General features: G+C 45.3%; 1 protein-coding gene across 4 annotated transcripts in view; it reads left to right on the top strand.

Annotated features, from left to right (window-relative positions):
- Positions 1-20309, top strand: part of LOC143775805 (transmembrane protein 53-A-like) — an 82668-nt gene that overhangs the window by 37026 nt on the left and 25333 nt on the right. Inside the window, exon 2 of one of the 4 annotated variants that reach the window (XM_077264377.1) lies at positions 19853-19939. The exons of 1 other annotated variant lie outside the window; for it this stretch is intronic. Coding sequence is in view for 1 of the 3 variants with exons in the window: in XM_077264375.1 (XP_077120490.1) it covers positions 12916-12984 (69 nt within the window). In the remaining 2 variants the exon portion in view is untranslated. Of the gene's footprint in view, positions 1-12797; positions 13035-19852; positions 19940-20309 lie in introns of those variants that run through there. 2 more of the 4 variants (XM_077264375.1, XM_077264376.1) reach the window with 2 other exon arrangements.

The raw sequence follows: 20309 nt of genomic DNA, 5'->3' as shown, positions 1-20309 counted from the left end.
ACTCTCTGGTTTAACAGAATAAAAATTAAAAATGTGAAAATTGCGAAATTTTCAAAATTTTCGCCAAGTTTCCATTTTTTTCACAAATAAACGCAGAAATTATCGACCTAAATTTACCACTATCATGAAGCCCAATATGTCACGAAAAAACAATCTCAGAATCGCTAGGATCCGTTGAAGCGTTCCCGAGTTATTACCTCATAAAGGGACACTGGTCAGAATTGCAAAAAACGGCAAGGTCATTAAGGCCAAAATAGGCTGGGTCATGAAGGGGTTAATTGTATTTTGGTAGTGCGCCCTATATGCATAGTCTCTTTTCTTGTTTGTTTGCTTTAGTATTATGTCTCTCGGAGGGCCATCAGGTTTCCGTTTACTTAATGCTCTGTGGATGCGGTCCATCTCAAGACGTTCAATGGAAATGCCAGGTAGAAGTTCTTGGAACAGCGCAGTCGCCGTAGACTGGAGGTCTGTAATGGACTCGGGCAAACCTCTAATTCTAATATTTCTTCTGCGGGCTCGATTCTCGAAGTCCTCCAGCTTGTTATTAAGGGTATAAATCTCGTCATGGAGCGACTCAATATCTTTTTCATGAGTGGCAAGATTTGCGAGCGTAGAGTCCATTTTGTCCTCCAAGTCAGAGGTACAAGAGCCCAGCTCCCTAATCTCTTTCGTTAAGTCTTTAGTCAATTTATCAGACATTTTGGATAATTCCGTATGTAAAATGGACTGAAACTGTGAGAGTAGGGCAGCATGATCCGGGGATGGAGTGTTAGGAATCCTGGTAGCAGAAGCTGGAATCATTTCCGATTCTGTTCCATCTAGTATGGAGGAATTGGAGGATTCAGATTGGGAGTGTGGCCCCCGCAGACATATTGTACTCTAGGTAAGTTAGTACCTGGAACTTATTGCTAGCGTGCCTGGAATTGGTTCTTCGCTGTTTAGTCATGAGAGCGGTGAAACTAGATAGAGGACCGCAGTATTTAAGACCAGCTTAAAGGGATAGTCATGGAGATTGCATGCCGTACGTTGTCCCTTACAGGGAATTGGGGGGCGTTGGTTTTAAACCATTATTACAGCAGGGACTGGGGTCCAGCAGGCCGGGCTGCATCAATAAATAGCTATAGAGATGGTAAGGTAGCTACCAGTATTAGAATAAATGGGCCTCTGGAGTTGTTTTATAGTCAGACGTTCTGCAGGCTTTGCCCCTATTGCTTCCACAGTGCCCCACCCAGGGACACCCTCCTGATCGGAACCTGCCGTCGCCTCACCGGAGGAGCCCAACCCCTCTTTCCCCTATGGCTGCACGGGTAGTGAAGGAACAGCGCAGCCAAGCCACAGGCCAGGGGATCAAGCGGGGGCACCTCTACTCCGGTGGTCTCCTACTCACCAGGGACCCGGCGCTGATGAGCAGCCCACAGCAGTCTTCTGGAGTCCGGATTGTGGAGCGGCTCCCAAGCGCGCAGCGGCTGGTAAGATGCCCCTCCAGACACCTGCTGTGTTCACTGCCTCGCTCCGAGGCAGACGACCACCCGGCGCCGGCGTTTAGCTCTGATGGGAGGGGAGGGTGTCGCACGATGTCCAAAACGTCCTCACCAAGATGGCCGCGCAGATCAGTGCTTCAGCCACCCAGCGGCTCCTCACGGCCACACAAATATCGCCGGACAGTCGGACCCCGACGGCGGCGAACGGGGTGAGTGGCAGAGCAGGGGACCAAGCCGGCAGAACCTCCACGGGGGCCCTCGGGTCCTCAGTCCTCTCCCGCACGCGGTCCCAAGATGACGGTCAGCGTTCCCGCCTTCTCCTTCACCAGGCCACTTACTCGGGCTAGGATCAGTGCAATTGGGCGCTCTGCACAGGGGGACCCCCTCCTGGGTCCCAAACGCTTCCTGTCTGCTCAGCAAAATTCCCTCTGAGGGGTAAATTCTTCCATACAGCCTGGGTGACAAGCAGGAGCTCCCCGGCTACATGTCCGCTCTCCAGCTCAGTCAGGCCACGCCCCCCCATGGCCAGATGTTTTGAGACTGACACCAATTTTTGGTTTTCACAAAGTTTGCTGCTTCAGTGTTTTTACATCTGAATGTTTGAGGACATGTTTTCAGTTTTTCTCAGATCCGCGATTTGTGACGTACTGGGGGTCCAAGTGCTCTCAAATTAACATAAAATCGGACCGCACATGGGTGTCTGAATGCACCCCAAGGCAGACGTATTTATTAGTGATGAGCGAGTGTACTCATTGCTCGGGTTTTCCCCAGCACGCTTGGGTGACCTCCCGAGTATTTATGACTGCTCGGAGATTTCGTTTTCATCCCGGCAGCTGAATGATTTACAGCTACTAGCCAGGCTGAGTACATGTGGGGATTCCCTAGCAACCAGGCAACCCCCACATGTACTCAGGCTGGCTAGTAGCTGTAAATCGTTCAGCTGCCGGGATGAAAACTAAATCTCCGAGCAGTCATAAATACTCGGAGATCACCCGAGCGTGCTGGGGAAAACCCGAGCAATGAGTATATTCGCTCATCACTAGTGTCTATGGTTACTGAAGTATAATTATGCATTTCATACATTTTTACTCTTTTTATTAACAAATACACCACGTTTCTGGAGATATTTATAGTGTTGACCCTTATTTTCCAAGACTTGGCAGCTGGATATTGGTACTTGGAGTTTATCACAATTTTTGTGGTTTTCTTTGTTCTTCTGCTTTTTGAGGATTGACCACAGGTTCTCAATGATGGAGACAAGTTGGGAGTTTTCTGGCTTTGGACCCAGATTGTCAGTGTTTTATTCACTGAGCTGCATAGTTATCACTTTTGCCTTGTTTATTGAGATAAGGTTTACCTACTTCAAATCTATCAGTTCTCTGATTGCCGAGAGCTCTGTATAACCCGCCCACAGCACAGATTGGCAGCTTTCTATGTACACTGTGTATAGGCAGGAAACTGGTGAATATGGGGTCATACACGTGGAACCATTGGTGAGGTGATATTATACAGAGCGCCTGAATATGGAGGACTATTAGGGTATGTGCACACGATGCGGATTTTGCTGCGGATCAGCAGCGTTTCCGCAGCTGCGGGTCCGCAGCAGTTTCCCATGAGTTTACAGTACAATGTAAACCTATAGGAAACCAAAAACGCTGTGCACATGCTGAGGAGAAAAACGCGCGGAAACACAGCGGTTTAAATTCCGCAGCATGTCACTTTCTGCGGATTCCGCAGCGGTTTTACAGGTGCCCCTATGGAAAACCGCAGTTGTAAAACCGCAGAAAAACCGCGGTAAATCCGCGATAAATCTGCAGCAAAAACACAGCATTTTTGCCCTGCAGATTTAGCAAATCTGCTGCAGAAAAATCCGCGGTGGCCAAGAATACGTGTGCACATACCCTTACAACCCTAAACACCAGTGACACTGGTTTATCAGGGTTTATGCACTGGTGACTAGTGATGAGCGAATGTGCTCGGGCTAGGCAATCCCTGCATGTGTTGCTGCTGTTGAACAGCTGTGAGACTTGCAGCCACGGGGGCTCAAACATATTTTTCGAGAATCCTGAAGACACTCGGTTAGCGTACGAGCATACCCTGATAACGCCTCATCCGAGCATGTTCACTCATCACTACTGGTGGCCTCGATGGCCGCCTATTGGAAGATGACTCAGGGACGCAGTGCACATGATTATAATAAGAAAGGAGTCAGTTCAGTTTGTAAGAAGAAACTTTATTTTACTTGAAACAGCAGAAATAAAATCTGGTCATTGCAGCTTCTGCCTTAGGCCACGTGCACACGTTACGGAAAGTCCTACGGATTTTTCCGGACTGATTTTGGTAAATCCGCAGGTAAACCGCACTGCGGATTTACCGCGTTTTTTGCGGGTTTTGTGCGGATTTCACATGCGGTTTTACACCTGCGGATTCCTATTATTGAGCAGGTGTAAACCACTGCGGAATCTGCACAAAGAATTGACATGCTGCGGAATAAACATTGCGTTTCCGCGCCGTTTTTTCCGCAGCATGTGCATTGCGGATTTGGTTTTCCATAGGTTTACATGGTACTGTAAACTCAGGGAAAACAGCTACGAATCCGCAGTGTCAAAACCGCTGCGGATCCGCACCAAAATCCGCAATGTGTGCACATACCCTTAGGTCGCATTCAGACAGCCTAATTGAAAATTGGGCCAGTCTTGGCCTCGTATTGTGGACGTAACTGGCTTTGTGTGCTCGTCCGCATTGCAGGTGAGTGCCAGAGCTACCTTTTCATTGCATGCATTATTCTGGTCTGCAAAACAGGCCAAAGTAGTGCATGCCCCTCCCCCTCCACACAGACCATTAGTCTATCAGTATTTCCCAAACACCAGTCCTCACGGACTCCAGCAGGTCATGTTTTCAGGATTTCCTTAGTATTGCACAGGTGATGGAAGTATCAGGATTTCCCTCACTTGTGCAGCACTATGGAAATCCTGAAAACATGACCTGCTGGAGTCCGTGAGGACTGGAGTTTGGGAAATACTGGACATGAAAACCAGCAAAGTGCATTGGCACACTGCCTATAGTGGGTCCATGTGCTCTCTGTGGTCTCAGGCACACATGCCCGGCATACAAGCACCCAGACCTATTATGCGCATAGGAACCTGTAAATGGTCCTTTAAATAATTAATAGCTGCTGAGAAAAAACGGATGAAAATCTGACTCTTTTTAAATGTTAATCTATGCTGTCGTGTGACCCCAGTCTTAAAGAGAACCTGTCATCATAGTTATGCATATTAAACTAAAGGTATGCCCTTAATGGTGCTGTTATACAGATTTAATACATACTTTCAGTGAAGAAATCCGCAGCGTGATTGCGAGTATGGTATTCGCCGCTGCCATGGCCCCTCCTCTGCCTCTGGTGTCTTTATCCTTTTGCTTATTTAAATTTAGATCCTGGCTGTCCTAGCCGCTGGCGGCACTTGTGCATATTAATCTGGCCGTCTTCAGGAAAATGGTGCTGGCGTATGCGCGGATTAAGATCTTGGCTCAATAGCCGAGTACCCTCAAACTGTACATACACCCTCCATCGACGCCATTTTACTGAAGCCCGCCACAAGATCAATCTGCCCAAGCACCGCCCATGGCTAGGATGGCACAGGCGTAAAATTTAAATAAGGAAGAGGATAAAGACTTCATAGACAGCAGAGGGGCTGGGGCAAAGCCGAATACCTTACTTGCAATGCCTCCCCAATGCACGGAGACCAAAACTCCTAATAGTGATTTTAAAACAACCAGACTGTGGATGTTTTTCATTGAATGTATGTATTAAATCATAACAGCGTCACAGATAGAGATGGGCGAATATGTTTGGAAACGATCACCGAATCTGAATTTTCCATATTTGTGCAATATTGGTACCCTATTCGTGCCAAACTTATGTTCGACGATCGTTTCCAAACATATTCGCTCCTCTCTACTCCCATGGCATTCGGCTGTGTTCAGCAAATATTGCAAATACCATATTCGCTGGCAATCGCAAACCGAATATTGAAAAATTCGCTCAACTCTAGTCACAGACACAGAGATGCTACAAGGGTCCTGATTCGGAAGAATTTTATAAGGGCAAAACGGGGATAGGTAGATAAGTGAGATGAGGTGATAGGCCACTTTTAAAACTTCTGGCTATTGGGGATTAATCAAATTGTTCTGGGATTACCAGGAATTCCATAGAATTGGCGCAGCACGCGAGAAGCTTTGGTGATGGGAGTGAGAGTTTCAAATTATTGAGGATGTTAGGCTAATTTCACACTAGCGTTTTGCTGAGCTGCGGACTTCCTCCGTGAAGCCCCGCCCATGGCCACACCTCCGCCACTCAGCTCCGCATGCGGCCTGCGTACCTATCTTACCTATCTTTAACATTAGGTACACAGGTCGTGCAGATGTATGTGGATGCCTCCGCATGTGTCGTTTTGACGATGACCCACATCGAACGCAGCTGGTTGAAATTTCTTTTTTTCTCTGCAGCGTCAGCCTTAGTCTTGGGTCATTAACGGAACGGAGAGCACAGGTAGGGTGGTAGACAGAGATAATGGAGATATACTGGAGTGCTGAACCGTAGAGCGTTTTGTGGGTGAAAGTGATAAGTTTATGTTGGACTATTGAAATGGATGGGTAACAAGTGCAACGACTAGCACAGGGTAGAGGCAGCAAAGAATCCCGCCTACAATACACAAAACAGCACAGAGACAAGCCTCAAAACTTCTGCAACAAGGAAATTTGGAGGGATGAGACCAAAATAGAACTTTTTGGCCACAACCATAAACGTTACATTTGGAGAGAGTAAATATAGGAAAACTGACTGAACAGCAATCTAGTCTGAACTGGTGCATAACCAATAAAGTCTTGCATAGCTAATAGATCAATGGCTGCACTCAACTGTACTAAAGCAAGGAAATGTGCGATACATGAAATGTGAATAGCAAAATGGCTTGTGAAATCTATGAAAAAACACATGAGATGCTTAGCACAAGATTTGGCCAAAAATTGTGAGCCCATCCACCAAATGTCAAGGTAATCTCAGATCGGATGGGTAACTAACCTGTCTGCCTAGTGTGAACACTTACCTCTGGCTAATAACATGGTAAAGCCTGCTTTTATAGGAAGGTTAGAACCAACTGTGTTTGGATGTAATTAAAATCACAGCATGGTGAAGGGCGGGGCGTTAAAGTCAGAAAAAGCAATACATAGTAAATATAGGAAAACTGACTGAACAGCAATCTAGTCTGAACTGGTGCAGCCCCACTTTTCAGTTTATGAATTTCCACAAAAATTTAAAATAACCAATAAATTTCGTTCAACTTCACAACTGTGTTCCACTTGTTGTTGATTCTTCACCAAAAATTTACATTTGGTATCTTTATGTTTGAAGCATGATATGTGGGAAAAGGTTAAAAAGTTCTAGGAGGCCGAATACTTCCGCAAGGCACTGTATGTATATCCGGGATGTCGGGATTTGTCAAAACTTTACAATCCCCCCTGACAGTATGATTCTTTGGACAGTACCTTTTAATACAGTATAAGGACCCCCTCTGTAACCACCCAATACAGTATGATGCCCTTCCTCCTTTTTTTGCAGTTAAATGCGCTCACAGAATTAAAAAAAACATTCTCACCTAGTCCTGCTTCCACAGTACATTACTCCTGTCTCTGTGTGTAGACTGAGGCCCTGCACAGGACGCATGATCTAGTGACATGATGGCGCTTGTGTCACCAGAACTCAGACGCACTAACTGAATGGTGTAGCAAGGAGCTCACAGCTCTCTGCTCCACCATTGTATTCATCTGTATCTGCATCTTGAGGGACGCTAGGAGAGTAATGCTGTACGTCACCAGGTCTCATAGTGGTTAGCCGCCATTGACAGTATACTGCTGAATATAGTATTTGCTTTAACCCCTTAACGACCGCCGATACGCCTTTTAACGGCGGCAGTTAAGGGTACTTAAACCACAGTGCCGTTAATTAACGGCGCTGTGGAAAAAGTGACTAGCGCCCCCCAGAGTCGGATTTTCTCTGGGGTCTCGGTTGCCGGGGGTAGCCGAGACCCCAGAGAACTTGATTCGGGGTTTTTTTACCGACCCCCGAGTTGCGATCGCCGGTAATTAACCGTTTACCGGCGGTCGCAACAACAAAAAAAAAAAACGCGAATTGCCATTTAATTTCTCTGTCCTCCGATGTGATCGCACATCGGGGGACAGAGAAATGGGGTCCCCAATCGCCCCCCGATACTTACCTATCCCCCCGTGCTCCTCTTGGCTCCTGATGGGCGCCGCCATCTTTTTCCAGGGAAAAAATGGCGGGCGCATGTGCAGTGCGCCCGGCACCCTGAAGATCTTTGGGGTCTCTGCTGCCGGGGGTAGCCGAGACCCCAAAGAACATGATCGGGGTCGGTTTTTACCGACCCCTGTTTTGCGATCGCCGGTAATTAACTGTTTACCGGCAACCGCAAAAAGAAAAAAAAAAAAAAGATGTCATTCTCTGTCCTCTGATGTGATCGCACATCAGAGGACAAAGAAATAGGGGGATTCGGGGACCATGTTATACTTACCGGTGTCCCTGGGTCCTCCTGCTTCTGCTGGCCGCCAGCTTCTTGCTCCGGTAAGAAAATGGCGGGCGCATGCGCAGTGCGCCCGCCATGATTTGCCGGCCGGCAGAGGAAGATTCTTCCACCTGTTTTATTTTGGTCACTGTGAGATCCTATCACAGTGATCAAAATCAAAAAAATAGTAAATAACCCCCCCCCCTTTATCACCCCCTTAGGAAAAAATAATAAAATAAAAAAATGTATGTATTTCTATTTTCCAATTAGGGTTAGGGGTAGGGTTAGGGTTAGGATATGTGCACACGTAGAATGGTTCTCTGCGGATTTTTCCCTTAGCGGATTTCATAAGTCCACAGGGCCAAAACGCTGCGTTTTTCCTGCGGATTTATCGCATTTTTTGTGCGGATTCCCCTGCGGTTTTACACCTGCGGTTTTCTATTATGGAGCAGGTGTAAAACCGCTGCGGAATCCGCAGAAAGAATTGACATGCTGCGGAATGTAAACCGCTGCGTTTCCGCGTGTTTTTTTCCGCAACATGGGCTCAGCGTTTTGTTTCCCATAGGTTTACATTGTACTGTAATCTCATGGGAAACTGCTGCGGACCCGCAGCTGCGGAAACGCTGCGGATCCGCAGCAAAATCCGCAACGTGTGCACATAGCCTTAGGGCTAGGGCTTGGGTTAGGGTTAGGGCTAGGGTTAGAGCTAGGGTTAGGGTTAGAGCTAGGAATAGGGTTAGGGTTGGGGCTAAAGTTGGGGCTAAAGTTAGGGTTGGGGCTAGGGTTGGGGCTAAAGTTAGGGCTTGGATTAGGGTTGGCATTAGGGTTACATTAGGGATTAGGGTTAGGTTTGGGATTAGGGTTAAGGTTAGGGTTGGGATTAGGGTTAGGGGCGTGTTGGGGTTAGGGTTGGAATTAGAATTGGGGGGTTTCCACTGTTTAGGTACATCAGGGGGTCTCTAAACGGTGCAGCCAATTTTGCGCTCAAAAAGTCAAATGGTGCTCCCTCCCTTCTGAGCTCTGCCGTGCGCCCAAACAGTGGTTTACCCCCACATATGGGGCATCAGCGTACTCGGGATAAATTGGACAACAACTTTTGGGGTCCAGTTTCTCCTGTTACCCTTGTGAAAATATTTTTTATTTTCACGACTCTGCATTATAAACTTCTGTGAAGCACTTGGGCATTCAAAATTCTCACCACACATCTAGATAAGTTCCTTGGGGGGTCTAGTTTCCAAAATGGGGTCACTTGTGGGGGGTTTCTACTGTTTAGGTACATCAGGGGCTCTGCAAATGCAACATAACGCCCGCAGACCATTCTATCAAAGTCTGCATTCCAAAACGGCACTCCTTCCCTTCCGAGCTCAGCCATGCGCCCAAACAGTGGTCGCCCCCACACTTGGGGTATCAGTGTACTCAGGACAAATTGGACACCAACTTTTGGGGTCCAATTTCTCTTGATACCCTTGTGAAAATAAAAATTTTGGGGCTAAAAAAAATATTTTTTGTGGAAAATTTTTATTTTTTTTATTTTCACGACTCTGCATTATAAACTTCTGTGAAGCACTTGGGCATTCAAAGTTCTCACAACACATCTAGATAAGTTCCTTGGGGGGTCTAGTTTCCAAAATGGGGTCACTTGTAGGGGGTTTCTACTGTTTAGGTACATCAGGGGCTCTGCAAACGCAACATAACGCCCGCAGACCTTTCTATCAAAGTCTGCATTCCAAAACGGCGCTCCTTCCCTTCCGAGCTCTGCCATGCGCCCAAACAGTGGTTTACCCCCACATATGGGGTATCAGCCTACTCCGCATAAATTCCACAATAAATTTTGGGGTCCAATTTCTCCTGTTACCCTTGTGAAAGTAAAAATTTGGGGGTGAAAAGATCATTTTTGTGGAAAAAATGATTTTTATTTTCATGGCTCTACATTATAAACTTCTGTGAAGCAGTTGGGGGTTCATAGTGCTCACCACACATCTAGATAAGCTCTTTGGGGGGTCCAGTTTCCAAAATGGGGTCACTTGTGGGGGGTTTCTACTGTGTAGGTACATCAGGAGCTCTGCAAATGCAACATGACGCCCGCAGACCATCCCATCAAAGTCTGCATTCCAAGCGGCGCTCCTTCCCTTCCAAGCCCTGATGGGTGCCCAAACAGTGCCCTCCCCCCACATATGGGGTATCAGCGTACTCAGGACAAACTGGTCAACAGATTTTGGGGTCCAATGTCTCCTGTTACCCTTGAGAACATAAAAAATTGCAGGCTAAAAAATCATTTTTGAGGGGAAAAAAAGGATTTTTTATTTTCACGGCTCTACTTTTATAAACTTCTGTGAAGCACTTGGGGGCTCAAAGTGCTCACCACACATCTAGTTAAGTTCCTTAAGGGGTCTAGTTTCCAAAATGGTGTCACTTGTGGAGCGTTTCCACTGTTTAGGTACATCAGGGGCTCTATAAACGTGACATGGCATCCGATCTCAATTCCAGCCAATTCTGCATTGAAAAAGTCAAACGGCGCTCCTTCTCTTCCAAGCTCTGCGGTGCGCCCAAACAGTGGTTTACCCCCACATATGGGGTATCAGCGTATTCAGGAGAAATTGCACAACAAAATGTATGGTTACATTTCTGTTTTTACACTTGTGAAAATAAAAAAAATGGTTCTAAATTAAAATGTTTGCAAAAAAAGTTAAATGTTCATTTTTTTCCTTCCACATTGTTTAAGTTCCTGTGAAGTACGTAAAGGGTTAATAAACTTCTTGAATGCGGTTTTGAGCACCTTCAGGGGTGTAGTTTTTAGAATGGTGTCACACTTGGGTATTTTCTATCATATAGACCCCTCAAAATGACTTCAAATGTGATGTGGTCCCTAAAAAAAAATGGTGTTGTAAAAATGAGAAATTGCTGGTCAAATTTTAACCCTTATAACTCCCTAACAAAAAAAAAAATTTGTTTCCAAAATTGCGCTGATGTAAAGTAGGCATGTGGGAAATGTTAGTTATTAACTATTTTGTGTGACATATCTCTCTGATTTATAGGCATAAAAATACAAAGTTTGAAAATTGCAAAATTTTAAAAATTTTCACCATATTCCCATTTTTTTCATAAATAATTGCAAGTAATATCGAAGAAATGTTGCCACTAACATGAAGTACAATATGTCACGAAAAAAGAATCTCAGAATCAGCGGGATCCGTTAAAGCGTTCCAGAGTTATAACCTCATAAAGTGACAGTGGTCAGAATTGTAAAAATTGGCTCGGTCATTAAGTTCCAAATTGGCTCTGTCACTAAGGGGTTAAATCACACAAGAGGAGGTTGTGCTGTGTGTATGATCAGCTACACATAAGGATGAATTTGCACTCTGCAGATTTTGTATATAGAATGTCTACAACTGTCTAAATTTACCTAAAACATCCAATTTGGATGAATGGAACAAATTTTCTGATGTGTGAATTTGAGCTGGAATTCGGTCGGGAGGTGACCCAGGACTTAAATAAATTTAAAAAAAAAACAAAAAAAAACCTCGCTCAGGTGCCTCCCCCCCGCTTCGTCCCGCCCTAGGCACGTGCCCTCAAATGCCTAGTGGCAAATACGGCCCTGATAACAGCCAGATCTGCAGTTTTTTAAAATCTTTTCAGACCTTTTTCTGTCATCTCTGGAGCGGCTCTGCTCCTAAAACCACCGTAAAAAGCTTTCACAAAATGCGCCAAACAATCTTCCCATTTGCTTTTATGGAGACACTTACTGTTCATATTAAAAAATGCCTGGGCGTGTTTTCGAGTGTTTTTGTAATTGTTTTTGCCTCATAAAGCTAGCATTACTTATTGGATTTAACAACCAGAAATAGCTAACAAAGAAACGCTTCAGGAGAACAAAACAAAGAAAATATTTCATAGTCATCAAATTATTCCTGAGGCGTCTTCTGCTTGAAAAATACATTTTTGACTACTGCAAAAACATGCCATTAAGCAGCTTGAAGTAAATTGCAACAGAATTAGGGTATGTGCACACGTAGAATGGCCCACTGCTGATTTTTCCGCAGTGGACTTGATAAATCTGCAGGGCAAAAACGCTGCGTTTTTGCTGCAGATTTACCGCTGTTTTTCTGCGGATTTCACTGCGGTTTTCTATTGGAGCAGGTGTAAAACTACTGCGGAATCCGCAGAAAGAAGTGTCATGCTGTGGAATGTAAACCGCTGCGTTTCCACGCGTTTTTTTCCGCAGCATGTGCACAGCGTTTTTTGTTTCCCATAGGTTTACATTGTAATGTAAACTCCTGGGAAACTGCTGCGGACCCGCAGCTGTGGAAATGCTGCGGATCCGCAGCAAAATCCGCAGCGTGTGCACATACCCTTAGGGTATGTGCACACGTCAGGATTTCTTGCAGAAATTTTCCTGACAAAAATCCGGAAATTTCTGCCAGAAATCCGCATGCGGTTTTTTGCACGTTTTTGATGCGGTTTTTTTTTGCGGAAAATTTTAGGATTTTTTGCGTTTTTCTCCTGACACTCCAAAATCATGGGGAATCCGCAAAAAATCCGCAAAAAGAATGAACAAGTTCTAAATGATAGGATGCATAATGTAAGCGTTTTTTTGTGCAGAATTATAGCGTTTTTATCGGGGAAATCCGCAAAAAAAAGCTAAAATTCCTGAAGAATTCCTGATGTGTGCACATACCCTTAAAGTTAGCAAAGTGATAAGTTTTGTACAATGCAGGTAGGAAACCTGCACAACAAGCAGTTTATGCAGCTCTTATCTGCTGTCACGTGCAAAACAAACTTCACATTACAGGACTTCCAGCAGATAGGACAGGCTATAACTTTGACCTAAACCTTGGGAGGGGACTGTACAGAACAGAATGACATGTATTCTTATTATCATTAGAAGAGAGCTGGAGCAAAGGTGCGGAGTGGCTGACATGCCGGAGGTATGCTGAGAAGAGACAACTCCACAATGTCCTTGTAGTAGTCTGGTTTGGTAAGAAAAACTGTGACTATACGAGGAGAATAACAATATAGGCAGTAAAAAGACTACTTTTCCCAGATGGAAAGTAAAGCTTCTGAGCACATTACAACACCTTGTATGGCTACGTATGGCTAAAACTACGTAAAAAATGCTTTTTCCACTGTTTATCAGCGGAAAACGCTGGAAAAAACGCTCAAAACAATGATTGTGTTCATTTATATGTAACAACGATTTGCCGTTCATATGTTCATGCTTTTAAAGGGCTTGCATCCTTCCAATGAAATTTCTCTGGTTGCAGTTTGCCATAAAAACAAACAAACTGAGCTCTGTTCCATGAGTCCATTGCTGTTCCTGAAGTCTGGCATTGAGTGCATCGCTTACATCATGTCGACAGCTCAGCGGTCTACATGTGAATACCAGGCGCTGTCCTCAGGAACAATGGGCTGGTGGGCCCAGGGAAAATTAGTTCCGCGTGTGTTGTTGTGTTTTTTTTTTTTTTGCAAACTACAGCCAGGGGAGGAATCCAGTTTAAAAGGAACAACCTCTTTTATGCTTTTAAAAGAAGTACCGTAACGTGTTTTACGATGGGAAGACTTTCGATGCTTTATAATGTCAGTGGGAAGGATAAAAATCACTGAGAAGACATTTGGATGGTGTTTGGTGCTTTTTTTGTTAAGCATTTCTGCTGAAAAACAGCATTTCCTCTATTGCTTTATGATTGCTTTGTGGATTAAGAAAATGTTTGGAAAACACCAGAAAGACAAACAAACAACAAAACCTAAAAAACCTACCCCCCAAAAAGCAATGTTCAGAAAATTACCAAATACCATAAAAATAAGATGCTTCATGTGAATATGTATGTGCACACAGAGTTTTTGACTTGAAGTTTTTTTTATCTTTTTTTTTTTTTTTAAACATATCCTCTCCACAAACCTCCTCGAAAGCTATTTTTTTTAACCTTTTTAGAGCCTCTGAAAAATGCCTGTTGGGAGTTGAGTGCCTTCCACTTAAAAAACAAAACAAAAAAAAAAACCTCTTCAAAATGACATCAGGCAAAGAAAAACTTCATCAAAAACTCCCCAATAAAAGAAGATTTTCCCGGAGCAGTTTCTGAGAACTTGGAGGTATTCAAAAAGACCCCCAAAAACAAAAAAAAACCCCATAATATATAGTTTATTAAATAATATAAAAATAAATACTTAAAACAATGAAATACAGATAATTTTGGCAATACTGACAAACTGAGATTACCTCTGTTGGTTATGTTTGTATATTTGTATGATTGGTATTGTTGTAGCTGTTTGCGTTCTGACCCAATGTCAGACATGCCAGATCACCAGTGAGGCCAAATCAGGAGGTTGCGCCCGTCATTTACAAGCGCGCTTGGAGAAAAAGGACACCGCACACACGTTCTGTGAGCAAAGTCACTTTTATCTGATTTAATGCAGCAAGAGGCAGTATTTTATACCATTTACAACAAATGTAACTCTCAATGTAATTCATGTAGCCCTCCCCCGTTACCCTGAGTCATACTGACCTTTATTTCTCACGTACCCAGAACATGCTGTTTGCTGAGTATTGAAAACATATAAGATAAGAAGTATAAAATCCTTGAAGAGGAGACTAACAGACTACAGTGTCATAAGAATACATTCTAGCAATTAAAGTCAAAAGACAATTAAAGGCAAAACATTAACCCTTCTATATCAATTTCCCCCTTTTGTAAATGGTATAACCTCTGCCACAGGGTCAGCTGATGTCCACAAAGCAGCTACTGTCTCATGGGTCTAGTACCCATAAGGGGGCTTTCTACCTGCTTTGCCCATCCACCCTCAGTGTGGACACTCACTTCCTCAGTCAGCAGTGGTTATCCGGGGTCTATGATATACTATGGATGGCACAGCCTTAGATTCCTTCCTATAACACACTCTTCAATAACTTATGTAATGCATATATTAGCGCTTTTTCAGCTATATAAAGCAATAAACAAAAACAATAAAAATTGCATGCAAGTCTGTAAAATACCAAAAATAATCCATCCCGCTAGGCCGCTAAGCCAATTGGCTGGATTTAAAAAGGAGTCTCTATATTGTATTAGTCGCCTTAAGGAACCTAGAAAATCTGAGTCCCAGTCTCATTGTGTATGCAGTGTGGTGTTAATACCTTCCTTGGCTCCTGGGGTAAGGCTAAGTACAGCATAGTCCTTACAGATACTGGGCTGTGTATACAGATCCAACAGTTTTTGTCCTTCCGCGTCTTTTATAAGAAAAGCAAGATGTATAAGTTTGTTGTCCTTGTCAACATTTAAAAGTTTATCCAGTGTCTCTGTAAAGGTACCGTCACATTAAGGCTACTTTCACACTAGCGTTAACTGCAATACGTCGCAATGCGTCGTTTTGCCGAAAAAACGCATCCTGCAAAAGTGCTTGCAGGATGCGTTTTTTCTCCATTGACTAACATTAGCGACGTATTTGCGACGCATTGACACACGTCGCAACCGTCGTGCGACGGTTGCGCCGTGTTGTGGCGGACCGTCGGGAGCAAAAAACGTTACATGTAACGTTTTTTGCTCCCGACGGTCCGCTTTTTCCGACCGCGCATGCGCGGCCGGAACTCCGCCCCCACTTCCCCGCACCTCACAATGGGGCAGTGGATGCGTTGGAAAAATGCATCCGCTGCCCCCATTGTGCGGCGGAGACAACGCTAGCGTCGGTAACCTCGGCCCGACGCACTGCGACGGGCCGAGCCCGACGCTAGTGTGAAAGTGGCCTAAGCGACGCTGCAGCGATATAGACAACGATGCCGATCGCTGCAGCGTCGCTGTTTCATCGTTGTGTGGTCGCTGGAGAGCTGTCACACAGACAGCTCTCCAGCGACCAACGATGCCAAAGTCCCCGGGTAACCAGGGTAAACATCGGGTTACTAAGCGCAGGGCCGCGCTTAGTAACCCGATGTTTACCCTGGTTACCAGTGTAAATGTAAAAAAAACCAAACACTACATACTTACATTCCGGTGCCTGTCGCGTCCCCCGGCGTCCGCTTCCCTGCACTGTGTAAGCGCCGGCCCTAAAGCAGAGCGGTGACGTCACCGCTGTGCTTTGCTTTACGGCCGGCACTGACACATTCAGTGCAGGAAGCTCTGAGCAGCAGCGCGGACGCCGGGGGACGTGACACACATCAGAAGGTGAGTATGTACTGTTTTTTTTTTTTTTTAACTTTTACAATGGTAACCAGGGTAAATATCGGGTTACTAAGCACGGCCCTGCGCTTAGTAACCCGATATTTACCCTGGTTACCATTGTAAAACATTGCTGGCATCGTTGCTTTGCTGTCAAACACAACGATACACGCCGATCTGACGACCAAATAAAGTTCTGGACTTCTAGCTCCGACCAACGATATCACAGCAGGATCCAGATCGCTGCTGCGTGTCAAACACAACGATATCGCTATCCAGGACGCTGCAATGTCACGGATCGTTATCGTTGGAAAGTTGGTCAGTGTGAAGGTACCTTAAGGTGCAGACATCCTACCACTGCCTGCAAGGTGATTAGGAGAACGGTCATTCTGCTGGTGAAAAGATCTTTTTGCAGTGACTGGCATGGATCCAGGTGGGCTTTCCCTCAAGTTTCACTGAGGTGAATGTGGTCAGCTGGACTTTAAAATGGGCCGTCAAACCGTGGATCTAGGCTCCTTCTCACGTGTCTGTGTATGACCACCCAATCACCTGGATTCAGCTGATGTACGTCTGCACTGGCATTAGGATCTGGAATGGATGAAAACACATGTTTATGCACCACATTAATTATTTTCTGCAAGTCTTGGACATGGGCTGTCATAGCACCGTGTTGCATTTGTAGCACCTGTGGGAAGTACAGACCAGTCTTTGGCGCACTACCAAACAGGACTTCAAAAGGAGACAAACCTCTCTTTCTATTTGGAGTGTGTCTGACTGAAAAGAGTGCAAGAGGCAAGCACTCTACCCAGCTCTGTCCTGTGTCTGTCATGGCCTTTGAATTTTCAGTTTAAGTGTCCCGTTTAGTCTTTCCACTTTCCCACTACTTTGTAGTCTATATGGTGCATGATATGTTTGCTGTACTCCCAGGGCCTGCATGACTTCCCTCATTATTTCTCCCGTGAAGTGTGTGTCCCTATCGCTCTCTATGGTTTCTGGGACAACATACCTGCAGATCAGTTCTTTCATCAGTTTGTCTGCAGTCACTTTAGCATTTGCACATTTTACCGGATAGGCTTCCAGCCAACCAGAGAAGAGATCTACACATACTAGGACATTTTTCACACACTCCTACCTTGGGTAGCTGTATGTAGTCAGTCTGCAGTCTCTGAAACGGGTAGAGAGGCCTGGGTGTCGCTTTCTTAGGGATTTTTACTGTTTTACCTGGGTTGTGCTGTGCACAGATGAGGCATGACTGTACGAGTTTTGCGGCTGCGTAACTGAAACCAGGAGCGATCCAGAAGGCATCTACCATGGACACATCTGACATTTTGAGGTGTGAGTGGGGCCATGTGTTGCTTGCGCCATAATTAGGAACAGGGACCTTGGTATATACAATTTATCCTTATTCTCCCATACTCCTTCTGAGTTCAGCTCAGCTCCTATTCTTCCACAGTGTTCCTTCTCTGTTTGGGCAGCTGGAGGGATTTCGGGACATCTAGGCTCAGTATGGCTGGAATACGCTGACTCCCTGCCACTGTCCACTGCTCCCTAGGCCGCCTTGCTGCTACTTTAGTAGCCTCGTCCACCCTTCTGTTGCTCTCTACCTCCACAGAGTCACCGTCCGTGTGTGCTTTTACCTTGACGATGCCAACCTGGACTGGTAACATCAATGCCTCCACTAATTGTTTCACGAGCTCTTCATTTTTAATGGGCTTACGGGCTGATGTAAGAAACGTTCTCCTTCTCCAGATAGGGCAATAATCATGGGATATTCCCCATGCATAATTCGAATCTGTGTAAATATTAGCGACTTTACCTGCAGCAGCTCTACACACCTCAGTGAGTGCCTTCAACTCTGCCTCTTGCACCGACATGTGAGGAGGGAGTGGTTCAGCTCGGATTACCTCATGTGAGGATACTACTGCATATCCGGTGTAGAACCGCCCATCCTGGTGGTATCTGGAGCCATCTACAAAAATAAAAACCTCAGAATATGCATTAGGAACAATTTTTTCCATGAACATATGTAAAACCCACTGTCTCCTGAATCATCAGTTAATATGTAGTCATGTTCGTGCGTCATGTCAAAGTACCATAGTACTCTTTTTCACCTACCAACACTGTCACCAATTCGCCCTTTTCTGAATCCACAGGCAGATGAGTGGCTGGATTCAGAACATTATATCTTTTGAGGGTGACGTATTCAGGAATTAGTATTAGAGCACATTCAAGTCTGATCTGTCTAGCCATAGACAGGTGTTTTGGTTGAACTTGAGTGAATATGGCATTAATGTCATGTGGGGAACAAATTGTCAAAGGAAAAAGTCAGTGTGATCTCACATGACTAGCAGTAATACAGCAGCTCTTACAGCACGGACACACGTAGGAGACCCTCTAATCACTGGGTCTAACTGCGCTGAGTAGTAAGCTATCGGTCTCTGTTTCCCTCTATGCTGTTGTGTCAGCACTGCCTGTTTTTTTTTCTTTTAATCAGGAGTCTAAAGGTACCTTCACACGAAGCGACGCTGCAGCGATAGCGACAACGATGCCGATCGCTGCAGCGTCGCTGTTTGATCGCTGGAGAGCTGTCACACAGACCGCTCTCCAGCGACCAACGATGCCGAGGTCCCCGGGTAACCAGGGTAAACATCGGGTTGCTAAGCGCAGGGCCGCGCTTAGTAACCCGATGTTTACCCTGGTTACCAGCGTAAAAGTAAAAAAAACAAACAGTACATGCTCACCTGCGCGTCCCCCAGCGTCTGCTTCCTGACACTGACTGAGCTCCGGCCCTAACAGCACAGCGATGACGTCACCGCTGTGCTTTCACTTTCACTTTAGGGCCGGCGCTCAGTAAGTGTCAGGAAGCAGACGCTGGAGGACGAGCAGGTGAGCATGTACTGTTTGGTTTTTTTTACTTTTACGCTGGTAACCAGGGTAAACATCGGGTTACTAAGCGCGGCCCTGCGCTTGGTAACCCGATGTTTACCCTGGTTACCAGTGTAAAACATCGCTGGTATCGTTGCTTTTGCTTTCAAACACAACGATACACAGCGATCGGACGACCAAATAAAGTTCTGGACTTTATTCAGCGACCAGCAACATCACAGCAGGATCCTGATCGCTGCTGCGTGTCAAACGAAACGATATCGCTAGCCAGGACGCTGCAACGTCACGGATCGCTAGCGATGTCGTTTCGTGTGAAGGTACCTTTAGGCTGCTTTCACACATCAGGCTTTTTGTTTCAGGCTAAATCGAAATCATAACTTCTGGGCATGCCCAATGTGTAAAAACGGATTCGGTAGCCGGAATCATCCGTTCACACATCCGTTTGATGCGTTTATTGACGGAAACGTCCCTTCAGGCTTTTTCGCCGGACAGAAAAAACGTTGCAAGGGACGTTTTTTGTGTCCGGCAAAAAAGCCTGAAGGGACGGATCCAGCGCAAAACGGATGAAACGCATGTCCTTCAGGCACAATCCGGCGCTAATACAACTCTATGGGAAAAAAACAGATCCGGAGTGTAAAAAAAACGGATCCGTTTTTTTCCAGATTTGCCGGATTGTGCCTGAAACAAAAAACCTGATGTGTGAAAGCAGCCTTATACCTTTAGCAATATTGTGGCCTAAAAATGTCACCTTTTTGCAATACTGTAGGTTGTCACGTGAGACTTTGCAACCCTTTCCTGCCAAGAACCACAGCAAGGACATCTGGTCCGGGCAGCAGAGCAGGAGGTCATCCACGTACTGTAATAGTACGTGGATGAGGTGAAGAATGTATTTGCCAAATCAGTGATTGTGAAACATTTTGATGTAGCTGGGATCTGTGACCGTACGGTGTGTGTATTAGGGACAGTTGAGGTCACACTCACTGTAACATCATTAATAGCCCGTAAGTCATGAACTATTCTGTAAGTGTCAGGGGAACCCTTGGGTCCTTTTTCTTCTTAATGGGATACAAAGGGGTGTTGCAGGGTGAAGATCTCTGCATTAGAAACCCTGCCTTAACGTACTCTTTAATATCCCTGCTCAGGGACATTGATTTGACTAGACTTTAAGGGGTATTGCTTTATCCAAAGATGAGTGGTTCCTTCTTTTAATTTATCATGACAGG

This window comes from Ranitomeya variabilis, chromosome 5, assembly GCF_051348905.1.
Source record: "Ranitomeya variabilis isolate aRanVar5 chromosome 5, aRanVar5.hap1, whole genome shotgun sequence".
Classification (NCBI taxonomy): Eukaryota; Metazoa; Chordata; class Amphibia; order Anura; family Dendrobatidae; genus Ranitomeya; species Ranitomeya variabilis.
The sequence above is the reverse complement of the archived record's forward strand: the minus strand, read 5'-3'. Positions and strand labels throughout refer to the sequence as shown.